Source organism: Sceloporus occidentalis, unplaced genomic scaffold (assembly GCF_023333645.1).
Source record: "Sceloporus occidentalis isolate IW3139 unplaced genomic scaffold, rSceOcc1.0.p SCAF_181, whole genome shotgun sequence".
Lineage (NCBI taxonomy): Eukaryota > Metazoa > Chordata > Lepidosauria > Squamata > Phrynosomatidae > Sceloporus > Sceloporus occidentalis.
The window spans coordinates 797,609-810,067 of NW_028317161.1; the positions used below are offsets into that span (position 1 = coordinate 797,609).

Consider the following 12,459-nt stretch of genomic DNA (forward strand, 5'->3'; position numbering starts at 1 on the left):
GTGAACATAGCGAATTTCGCAGTTGTATAATAAAAAAGATAACTATATTGGTCTTTGTTGTATTAAGAAGTGTTTGGTTTTCTAAGGACTGGGAAGAGAACACCAGCCGCTCAATGTCTTTGCGGAAACACCTTGATGAAGTCACCCAGCTGATCATCCAGTGGCGTAAGCTTGAACTAAAGTAAGAACGCTGATGGTGATAATACAAGTTTTTTGTTTCAAAATACAAAACTATATTTTGTATTTACGATATTTTTTTTAAAATTATGTATTTATAGTTGTTGGTCTTTGAGCCTTGACAATGCCATGTGCCGACATGCGCAGAGATCCACAAAGCATTGGTTCTCGGTTTACCAGCTGGTTGAAAAATACTTGCAAGAGGAGGAGGAAGGTAACATCCCGTGTGTTTTTAAACAGGAGGAATTGGGATATTTCCAATGCTTCTGTGCTTGACAATCCATGTTTTGTTCTTCATCCTTTCAAATATAGAGAATAATGAAGCATTACAGTCACTAACAAAGACCCTGCAAGAATTTGTAGAGGGATCCACTTTGGGGGAATTCAGCACACGACTCCAAGTGCTACTAGTTTTCCACTGCCATGTTCTGCTGGCGCCACAAGCAGCAGGGAAAGGTGAGGGTTAGGACAAGATGTGTTGGTGTTGTGAGATTATGCTTTGGGAGCTGTAAAGTATTTTTTAACATTATTTTCTCCTGTGCTATTGTGTTGCAGACTCCCTATGCAGCGTGCTTTGGAATCTGTATAATTATTACAAGCAGTTTTTAGCATCCGTCCAAACAAAAATCACAGAATTACGCAACCCCTTGGAAAAAGAACTCAAGGTATTTATACATCTGGGTTGACAAGTGAGGAATTCAGAAGCCAGGCGGTCACACACACTTTTTTGTCCCCTTTTCTGAATTTTCCGCAGTTGTGCCTTCTTTGTAACTCAAGGTTATTGGATCTTAACACAAAACCTGTTTGAATGAATAATACATAACTTTAATATGTCATTTATTTAAGAAATGTATGCAACAATAACTTGGTTGTGTTATCAGGATCATTGTCTTGCTGCAGTTGCTTTTCAGCTGGACATTCCTCTTTAGAATCCCACAGTACAAATTGTGAATTATCGCCAAACAGTACCACTTCACACATTAGGTTAAATGGTAATTTGAGGTTCTTAATGAGTAATGCAGTAATTGATTTTCTGCAGCTATACCGAGGCCTATCTTCCCCAAACTGTTTACTCATCTGTAAAAAATTGATCCAGAACTTTGAGAAGTATCCATGAGCAGTCATGAATTTATTAAAAGGCAATGCTTTCTGAGCCAAGGTGAGAGTAGCAGCCAGGTTCATGTATATTATTTGGTCCTTTGTGACTTTTGGGATCCTTTTTTGACTTTTTTTACCTCACTTACCATGTCTATTTAAAACAAGCATCACATTTTGGTGTGGTTTTCCTAGACTCCTTATTACAACTACAGAACAGTCTGACCAAAATCAATGCAAAAATGCCGAACAAATCACAGAATCTGAAAGGGGTCAAAAACTTTTTCACAGATGTATCTGGCTTATTCAGCTCTTTATGAAACTATGGTATACATTGGTAATTGTGCCACCTTTCTAATAATAATAATAATCGTGACTTAACTATAATAAGTATGTTAACCCCTTCGCTACCCTATGTACCTTTAATTTCAATTTTAGGACTTTGTGAAAATATCCCGGTGGAATGATGCCAGTTTTTGGTCTGTGAAGCAATCTGTGGAAAAGACTCACAGGTAGGGCACAGTATAGAAAGTCAATGTTTTCCAGTGGTTTTCACTGCCCAGATGGCTCAGTCAGGATGTGTTTTGCTGGTCTGTGCCACATATGGAGAGAAACTGAAAAACAAATACTGCTGTTGATGAGTTCTTTTTATTGAGAAATTATGGCGTAAGAAGAGGACATTGTTTTCAGAAATGATTTTTAAATCTGAAATAAGCCGTGATTGCATTTTTGAAACCCTTTAAAAGTACACTCCAGCCAACATATGGACTTTACAGTAGCTCCTTCAAGTTTAAATGGTGTCTGCTTTGCAAATGCATGGGGTGCTTCAGCAGAATACCCTCAAATGGCATTCACCACACCCCAGCTTAATGCCATGCAGAAGATATTTTTGCCTGAACACATATCTCTGCGTGCTATATACTCCCCTCCGTTGGACTCGGGGAACCCTGCGTGGCATGTGTACCAAGCTGTCAGTCGGTGGCAACAGGAGTAGCTACAAAGGAGGAGACCTGCTGCTGCAGCAGGCCTGCAACTTCTAGGTCAGGTCCAGCACAGCCACAATCTCCAGTCAAAACCTGACTTTTATTGTACGAGTAATACTGTCCTGCTGATACAATATCATCACAGCACTACTTTTACTGTATTAATCATAGCCTTCCCTATCTTCTAGAACCCTGTTTAAGTACATGAAAAAGTTTGAAGGCGCCTTGAATGAACCCTGCTGTACTGCCCTCGTGGAAAGTGTTCAGGAAGAGCGATTAGATTTTGTTGACAGTCTGAGAGAGACTGAAGTCAATAGAGACCCCATACAGCAGTTGAAAAGGGTTCTGATGTCAACACTGACTGGAGCAGAAAACATACCGGTACTACAGTTGTCTTATTCCTTAACACTTAATCTGAATATTTGCCATTAATTATTGGTTATATCTAGGGATGCACCGATATATCGGTGGCCGAAAAGGGCATTATAGGCAAAATGCCGAAATGAAGAAAAAAAAAAAAAAGCCCACAGCCAAAAATCGTCTGCAGGGGCCCTGCTGCTTACCTGCACTAGCAGCGTCTCTTGTACCAGCCAGGAGAAGCAGGAACCCAGTAGAGTTTCATGACTCTGTTCCGTTCCTTCTTCCCCTGGGGGGGCACAGAGGGAAGACGCAGAGACTATGCAGAAGTCTGCGAGTGAGAGATCTGAGGTTCAGGTAAGGGGGTCGGGGAGGGTGTATGAGCAAGTATGCGTAATTAAGGGAATGAATATGAGTGAGTATATGAATGAGTGAATGAATGTGTGTTAATGACTGTGTGTGTATGGGGGGGGTAGCATGGCATAGGGAGGCTGTAATCACACTATCATGCCCAGGTTCCAGCATGTACTGGCTGCCTGGGCATGATAGGAGTGTGATTTCTGTTAGCAATCATATATATATATATTATAACATATGTGTATATATATAAAATTGATTTTTTTTTTGGTCCAATTTTGGTGTTAACCGCACTTTTATTAAAAGTAACACACCAAAAATTCAAACTCAATAACAATATTAATACATATATAATTTCTAACAGAAATCACACTCCTATCATGCTAAGTCAGCCAGTACATACTGGAAGCGGGGTATGCCTGGGCACGATAGGAGTGTGATTAGTTTTTTGTTTTTGTTTTTTTTGTTTTTGTTTTTTTGAAGATGGGGGTCATTTTCGGTTTTGGCCAAGTGAATGCTGCATCCCTAGTTATATAACCTTACTATAAAAGCTTGGTTATATCAAGTTGATATTTTCTTATGTACATACCTAATGAAGTTGAGGTCCACTTGTTACTTTATTTTGTTTATAGCCTATGACTGTTATGTAAATTATCCATTACGCGTTATCTATGGTTTTAAAAAGAGGCCTTATGTCTTTTTGGGGGAAACAGGATGTAAACGTTTCTTTAACCTTTATGTTTAAGACCGTCCTTCAAATACTGCAAATATGATACTGTAAAAATGAAATATGTTAACTTGTGTACAAGCGGTCTGCATACATGAGTGATCTGTGGGACCAGCTTGATAACTTTTCTTGAGTTGTCAGTATTTCATGTAGAGTTTGAGACCATTCAGATGTACCCCTTGCTTTTCCATGTTAATATGTCACGTTGTCTTTTAACAGCTGACTTCTGGACAAGAAATATATTCAGCAGAGTCTCTTCAGTGTCGACTTCCAAAGTTAACCAAACGAATGAAGAAACTGTGTGCTACATTCGTAAAGAAAAGTACAATGCCCAATTCATTTGAAAATCTCAATAAATTTACAGGTATGTCATACTTGTATGGAAAGTTGAATAGATTTCCAACCATAGTGGAAAGGTGTGCATTCCGGGGGTAGGTTAGACATGAGGCTACCCTGAACAAGCCAAAATACAAATAAGATTTGGCGATGAGTTGAATTAGGCCATTTGGCCTATTTGCAAATTTTACTGTCCCTGATGGCCTCACAAAAAAGACTTCCCTTGCTTAAGTGGTCAACCAGTGGTAGGGCAGTACTTTTCATTAAATCAACAGGAATATTGCTGTAATTGATTGACAGCTAAAGCAGCCAATCAGTGACACGAAAGTGCTCTCATCTAAATCAATGCAAATACTTTACACGTGTAATCTGGGGTGTAAATAGACCCCTGCATGCAGCACTGGAGGCGAGTACTTACATACGATTACTGAAGCATGCAGAGGAAAGGGAAGTAATGATTTCTACAGACTAAAGGTGTGTCCAAGGCAATGGTTGCTTATGTTTGGAAAGCTGTGTGGAAAGAAAAAACCCCTGATGCCAAGCTAAGAGGAACAGAGATGCTTAGGCCTGTGGTTCTGAGCTGAGTGGGGAGGATATGAGACGCTAGCCCACGACTGCCCCAGGAAGATGTTCTGTACGGATCCTGTGTACGGGTTCCTGGGGTGAAGCCTTTGGCGAGTAGGACACGCCAATGCTTCAACTGTATTTTGATAAAGCCTGGAACAGGTGCAGGAAATTGACATTTACATTTTTTGGAAAAATAATCCCTCAACCAAGTGTGGCTGTCTAGGGGAGTTTTCTGGAGCCAGTGACTGACTGTTAGTGGATGTTTAGTCGGGCCACCAGAGTGTTGGAAAGGGCACCAAAGGAGCTAGGTGTATATAAACACCACACACACTTTGCCACAAATCAATGTTCCTGAGCCTTATTGCACAGAGGGCCATGCTAAAGATTCTGAGAAGTGACTTAGTGACCCATGGCTAACAGGCTATTAACACAGTTCACAAAACAAGTGCACTCACACGGGTCTTATATCATCTGGTATTTATAGGTTAATCGTAAATTCTTGTAGACACTTTTCCAGTGAATACAATCATTTTTGATTAATCTAATGATACAAGACCTGTAAGTGCACTCTCTCTTGTATATGACGTGTGTGTGTGTGTGTACACATTCATATAAATTTCTCTTGTACGTTGTTTAATTATAATATAACTCTCTATTGCCTGAAACCAACTCACCGCTGCCTTAAACCACAGGAGAAAAAAAAAACTAATACAAAAGAATAGTGCCATAGAGCTCTGCTGTGATATTGCCCCCTCTTCTTGTCTATATTGCAGATGGTGTCATAGATTCTGTGCAGGAGCTGCAGAAGCTGACTGTAGACTTGTCAGCTGAAAAGGAGAAGCAGAAATCAGAGGCCAAACACATTCTTATGCAGAAACAGAGGGCTTTGGCAGAGCTTTTCAAAATGCTCACGAAAGCAGGTAATTGTATTTTAAATTCCCAGTTTCTGTTAGGGAAGATGGGCAGCGACTATATCATTGTTAGTAACCTCTTAGTCAGAGGAGATCATTTTGTACCACTAAACAACTTATTTGAAGCTTGTAGTCCATTTAGCCTAAAGTAGCCATGTGATTATTTGAGAACATTTTATCCTACACACTTTGCAGTGGTAGCCACCTTTCTTCTGATTTCCTTCTAGGGTTGTCCTATCGGAAGGGACTGGCATGGATACGTACTAAACATCTGCAGGACATGCTTTGCCTCCATCCCCTTGACCTGCAGAGTGCTCTGGCTATCTCAAACAGCATCTCTGAGACTAATTCTGTGTATGTGATTTTATTTACTTGAACAAGTTGTGGTTTTGACTTATATGTTTTTTCATATTTCTTTAACCCCTTAACGATGTAAAAATGGCCTTTAAGGCCTAGGGTGTAGTTGCGTTCCTCCAATTCTGACACTAATTTAAGCTGCAATCGGCAGCAGGACCACTGATGCTGGCTGCCTGGATATCCAAGCAGACCAAAAGCAGCCAGAAAGAGAGCAATTTTGTGCATGTGACGGCTCCAGAAGCCAATTACATCAACACCACCATTGCGAGCGATCACTGCCTCTCTCTGCTTCATGCAGATTGTGAAATTGTGACAAATAACTAAATATACCGTATTGTCCCGATTATAGGCTGCACTCCCCCCCTCCCCCCCCATTATGCTGCAGGGGACCAGGATCCTCCTCTCTGGCAGCCGGTGGACGTCTGCGAGATGCACGTAGACGACCTCTGCTGCTGCCCACCACTTCTGCTGAGGCTTCTGTGACGAGGCACCGGCGTGACGTGACCTTCTGCCGCTCCGTCATAGGAGCCCTGGCGGAAGTGGCGGGCAGCGGCAGCAGAGGTTATCTATGCGCATCGCACAGATGTCTAGGGATGCATGGGTGAGTCGGGGCACAGAGTGGCATGTCTATAAGTAAGGTGCATTTTGAATTAAGGGGGGGGGCTTAAAATGGCTATTGGTTTTCTGTTTGTATATAACATATGCTGACTAACTCTATAATAGATACTAAAAAAAAAGTTAAATTACATGTGTTCCTGTACATTAGATAAAATTCTGTTTACCATTCCACTGATGTGTGTTTTTTTCTTTAAAATAGCACCAAACTATAAGGTTGTGGACTATAATCAAAAACAAATTCATATTTCTAGAACACCCCAGCTGACTACTTTCTCTATTTGATGTTTATAAAAACATTGTTTTGCAAAGTAGGTAGTGAGCGTCCAGTCATCTAGACATTCTCGTCTCTCTGGATGTTATATGCCATTCAGAAAGGGACTATATGCCCGGGATCGCTGGGTATATGTGCATGTTTTTTGTTTTTTTTTTGCTTGTTTTTTTTTTTTTTTACCAAATAGGTGATGTGGATTGAAATGGTTATTTATTTCAGGTTATTGTCTGAGATCTCTGTGACTTGGGAAGGGTGTCAGAAATATTTCTACAGGTGTCTAGCTCGCAACTCAAAGCTGGAGATGACCTTTGCTACTCCTGCTAAGGTGAGGTGCCCTGCACTGTAGCTTGCACTTTGTGGCTTGGGTAATTTACAAATGATTTGGTGAATGTTTGCTAATAACATCACTGCTATTGATTGCAGACAATGGAATCTATAGGATATCATTGTAGGAATTAGCAGAGCAATAATAATGGGTGCTGCCTTAATCCCGATCCCATTCTGTGTTAATCTAGTGAAGAATAAACAGGTTCTGTGCCTCTTCCAGCACAATCTCCATTTCTTGCAGAAATATGACATAATGGTTTACCTTAACAATGCTTCTGGTTGGAATACCCAGACGTTATTCCACATAATTCCTGAAAAAATAGGTAGTGGTAATACTTGTGTTTATGACCATGGTACAATCCTCAGCCAGAACCTTATTTGTTTTTCTCATCAGGAACTTGGGCTGGGAACCATTGAACGATGTAAAGGATTCACGGGGCACCTTCTGAAAGTCCTAATGAAGCAGAGGAGTTCCCTCACTAATGTTACTGAACAGTGGATCATTATAAGGTATATCAAAACTCAGTGCAGTTACCAGTAGTTCATGACCCTCAACTTGCTGATCTTTGTTTGGTTCTTAAAAGTAACATGAATATTGATGATCTTGTATACTTATATCTAAACTTAAATATTGTTGCTCTTCATTATTAGAGTTAAAACAATCCATTGTTGGTAAATGTATGTATTACACCGCAATCCTATAAAAAAAAAAAAATGAAGTGAATGCTGGTGGACATAGGTTAAACAGACAGTATTTGGTTTTGTTTTGCTCTGTCCCAGGAACCTGTTGAGCTGCATGCAAGAAATCGGCTCTCGTGTAAATGTGAACAACGACTACAAGATTGTGTTTCCACCACAAGATGCTACCCAGCAGTGGGTTGATAGGCTGCAGCATCTTTCCATGCAATGCGCTGTAGTGCTGGAGCAGTTTTCTTGGTTTCTGGAATGTTGTCCCTTAAGAGGGACCTCAGCGTTAAATATGCAGCAACATGCTGGAGTGGAAGCAGAAAGTCCAAAATGGGCAGCTGAGCCGAATTTCCCATCTCCTGTAGCTGCAGAATGGCTGCCGCCAGCATGCACCATGCATCGATCAGATAAGAACTGGGAGCAGCTGAACACCTCGATCACCAAGATGTTAACAGAGATAAAAGCCACAAAAGCTACTGTTGACAACATCCGCCAGAAGTCTCGTGAAACATTGTACTATTCATGGTGAGATGTTCTGTATTTATGTCTATGTTCATAGATAACACATGGCATGTATTAATAGCAATGAACCTGGCAATGCAACTTTATTTGATGAGAATGAGGTGTTTTTTTAATTGAAAAAATTAAATTAACAGGAGCCTCCTTATAAATGTCTCTCCTACATTGATACTTATTTTAGTGGTTTGAAAATCTGTAAAGGACTAACATATTTAACATCAATGTTTATTAGATCATTACCTTATTAAAAACCATCCAATTTTGAATTTGTCATTTACCACAACAGGAAAGACTTCGAAACATGTTCCTCTGCACTGGACACAATGCAGCACATTGTCATGGACTTGCGGGAAGTGGAGTCTCTGTTTGTTCTTCTTAACACAGATGTGAAAGAGGCAGCACAACACATGACATTCTTGAAGAGTATCCATTACATCCGAGAAGAAGTCCGAACTGCCATAAGAGAATTCACCTTATGGAGATCTCGTCTGCAGGCCATTGGCAGGGCAAAAAGTAAGACACACATCCACATAAATGCTTGTGCATTTATGTACTTGTGTTGCTGACTGCGAGATGTGTACTAAGGACGAGAATCGGCTTAGTATTTGCAAATACATTATATAGCAACAACCTTAAATTGGCAATGATAGTCATTCAACCATGTCTGTTTTGTTTGATCAAAAGGAAAACAAGAGTCGGACGAAGCCTATGTGAAAGATTTTTCAGAGCAGGTGGAATCAACCATCAAGACCGTTCTGTGTGCCATTCAGAACCTAGCAGAGAAGAAGAGTGTAGGGGAGACAAAGATGGGGGATAGCGGTAAGGAGACCATATTGCTTAATATTTTCGTAAAGGTAATTTCACATTTCTGGAGAACACGCAATACACAGAAAGAACTTGTCTAAAATGTTTTGCTTCATTTCCATCTGAAAACGCATTAAAATTAGAATTTGTGCACTTACTGCAACCGTGATAGAGTGCTGCATGTATGAAACATGGCCATCCCTGTCTAAATGTCTGTTTTTGTTTAGGGGAGGAATGTGAAGAAGAAATTCTCCAGCCAGGCCTCATTACCAAATTGCTGACTGAAGATGTTTGCAGTGATCTGAAGTGTCTGAATGTAACAAATATAATATCTGCTGTCTCCGAGCTCCTGGGGAGGCTGAAAACATATGGAGAAGACTGCATAAAAGACAAGCACACGGTTCGCATGACTTTCCTTATGTTAATACGCTGTTGTGTGTCTTGCACTGATTGTGATTGTCTCAAACATACTATTTTATTGTGCTCATGTAACCTTTTTCCCCTCCCTGTTTGTAGAATTTCAACCAGTGCTGTGGCTTACTTGCCCGCCTTTGGCCGATGCTGTCCATCTATTCAGATCTCATCTTGTTTTATCTCACCGTATCCCTGGCAGCGCATAGGAGTACAGGGAAACTGCTCTCTGTCTTGACTCGTCTATTTACTGAGCTAGCTCAGAAGGTAAGCCATGCTGGGACTGGGGAAACCCAATCATCTTGCTTGAGAATCACATACCAAGAAGCTAAAGCGTAATTAAGCTGTGAGGTGATGGATCTTATGTTTTTTTCCTACTGGATAATGTGAGTATTCTGGTCCCCAAGTGAAAAGCATAAGCCTGAGCTTATTTTTCTCCACAATCATCTTTCCAGGGATTCTGTGTGCCCAAGGAGCTGATTGAAGAACAAGCGGCTGAGGGAGCAACAGAGTTTCATGATTATGAGGGAGGAGGCATAGGTGAAGGAGAAGGGAATAAGGATGTCAGCGATAAAATTGAGAATGAAGACCAGGTATGAGTTTATTTTTATATCTGTTTTAATAACACATCTGGAGTTAATGTATCCTGTAATGGCCTCATTTTTATTTTACACGTTCCCCATCTACCTTGCATTGATTTGTCTTTTTTAATCTACTAAGCCACAAACATTAGTTAGTATACATTTAGCCATTCAGATGGAAAGCATGCACTGGCGCACATCAGAAATGGCTTGTCCTGTATAGCAGTATAGTTCATGCAAAGTCTCTTGGGTGATGCGTGAATGAAGCAATTTCAATGGTTCCTACAAGTGTCCGTGTAACTGGGATTTATTCATCAAAGGGGGTTTGCAGGCGAGTTGCAGTTTCGACCCTCTCATTATCCATTATGAAAGCTCCACACTGGCAGGTTTGTGTAGCAATAAAGCCTAACCTGGTCTTGTATCATGAGTGAGGGGGCTCACTGGTTCAACATGTTATACAGGACCAGCCAAGCTCTTCCTGCATCAGAAGCTCGCTGTGGTTGGATGTTCATTATGTACAGTGAAGTTGATGAGTTATAAAACCATAAACCTTTCTGCAAACTCCAGCTTTAGTGAATACGCTTTGTGCTGCTTCCATCTATGGTGAACCTGCTTCACTATTGTACGTTACTTCATATCGCAGGAGAGTCCCTTTTTTCAGGCACTGTTGCCCCACTTTCCTTTGTTCTGCCCTGACCAGCCTTGAGAGGTGAAAAAACAATGGAGGTCTGTGCTTTTGTAGCCGTGCAAAGCTTTTCCTGTACCGAGACCGTGCCAGCTCATCCCATCTTGCATTAGACAATCTCTGACCTTGAACCTTACACTGTCTAATGAATTAAAACACTCCTTTGGTTTAATTTTCGTCATGCCTCCAGTACACGGGTACCCCTTAGTCTTGTGTAGGTTTCATCCTGATGGTGATTATCAGTTTTTTAGACTTGCATCCTTGTTTTTAGTATTGGATATGTTTCAGTACCTGGTTTCTGTAACTTTTTATTTTGAGTATTTACTGAGCTGATTGGTAAAGCTTTTTAAATGCGAATGTCCTAAATATTTTTTGTTTTAAGGTGGAGGACACATTGAAGAAAGGTGAGGACAAAGATAAAGAGGATCCAGACTCCAAGCCAGATGTGAAAGAGGAAGATAACGCCATTGAAATGTCAGATGATTTTGATGGGAAGTTACATGATGGAGAGCTGGAGAAGAAAGGTATGCTAATCCAGCAAATAAACATTGTACTAACGTGGATATACTTAATGCCGAAAATTACTATTACTATTACTAGTTTTTCTACATGCCCTGTTATCCAGGCTTATCTACATGTAACAGTACCAAATTGATTTGGAAACTGAAGCACTATGACTGAAAAAAATGTCCTGTTCTATGACACTTGTTTTTTTTTTACATATGATCATATCAATCCATTAATTAAGTTTTTAATTTAACACTCGCAGTGTTACAAATCATTTTGTATGTTGACTTGGCTTTACAGAGGAGGACGATGAGAAATCTAACAGTGATGAGGAAGATCTGGATAAACAGATGGGGGATCTTGGCGATGCAGAAGCTGATAAACTAGATGAACGACTGTGGGGAGATGATGATGATGATGACGACGATGATAACGAAGAGGATGAAAGTGATAAAGCTGAAGAAACTGGACCAGGAATGGATACCGTAAGACCATAGCAAAAGTGGACTTCATGTGGCATTCAAATGTGTATTTAAATGATAGTATAGATGTGATCTGCATGCCGGTATGCGTTTCATATACATTTGTTTATATATATTTTTTTCTTTACATAAGGGTGATTCTGAGCTTGTTGCTAAAGATGACAATCTAGACACAGGGAACAAAAACAAAGAAGATAAAAAAGATCAATTTAAAGATGAAAAAGATGGCGAGCAGCCTGACGATGGCAACAGCAAGGAGAAAATCCACGAGCAGCTGGATGAAGTATGTCTGGGTGTTAAATGACATTGTGTTATGTAGTTGTCAGATTCCCATTGAGTATACATCTAGGAACATGTTCTCCTCTGAATTGAATTGTGTATATATACTACCGTTCTAAAGTTTGGGGGCACTTAGTTCATGTAAAACAAAAAAAAATTTGTAGCTGTGATAACATAATTGCAAAAGGTCAATTAGTAATTGCTAATGATCAATTAACCTTTTAAACCTAAACTTGGATTATCTAAGTGCGATTGGAACACAGGAGCTATGCCATTAAAATCATCTGTTTCTATCTGCAATGGTCATTTACAACATAAACAATGTCTACACCGTATTTCTATGGATATAATATGTATATGTATGGATCCATAAATACAGTACTGTGCAAAAGTACAATACCATAACCTTCTTTGCTTATAC

General features: G+C 40.1%; 1 protein-coding gene across 1 annotated transcript in view; it reads left to right on the top strand.

The window, feature by feature from the left end:
* Positions 1-12,459, top strand: part of LOC149278765 (midasin-like) — a 64,145-nt gene that overhangs the window by 42,943 nt on the left and 8,743 nt on the right. The window contains exons 68-87 of the mRNA XM_089501762.1: positions 87-181; positions 279-391; positions 490-633; positions 733-842; positions 1,711-1,784; positions 2,444-2,636; positions 3,916-4,060; positions 5,373-5,519; positions 5,738-5,864; positions 6,976-7,081; positions 7,478-7,593; positions 7,864-8,295; positions 8,576-8,802; positions 8,974-9,078; positions 9,321-9,493; positions 9,610-9,771; positions 9,960-10,097; positions 11,153-11,294; positions 11,578-11,762; positions 11,893-12,042. Coding sequence (XP_089357888.1) covers positions 87-181; positions 279-391; positions 490-633; positions 733-842; positions 1,711-1,784; positions 2,444-2,636; positions 3,916-4,060; positions 5,373-5,519; positions 5,738-5,864; positions 6,976-7,081; positions 7,478-7,593; positions 7,864-8,295; positions 8,576-8,802; positions 8,974-9,078; positions 9,321-9,493; positions 9,610-9,771; positions 9,960-10,097; positions 11,153-11,294; positions 11,578-11,762; positions 11,893-12,042 — 3,084 coding nt within the window. The remainder of the gene's footprint in view (positions 1-86; positions 182-278; positions 392-489; positions 634-732; positions 843-1,710; positions 1,785-2,443; positions 2,637-3,915; positions 4,061-5,372; positions 5,520-5,737; positions 5,865-6,975; positions 7,082-7,477; positions 7,594-7,863; positions 8,296-8,575; positions 8,803-8,973; positions 9,079-9,320; positions 9,494-9,609; positions 9,772-9,959; positions 10,098-11,152; positions 11,295-11,577; positions 11,763-11,892; positions 12,043-12,459) is intronic.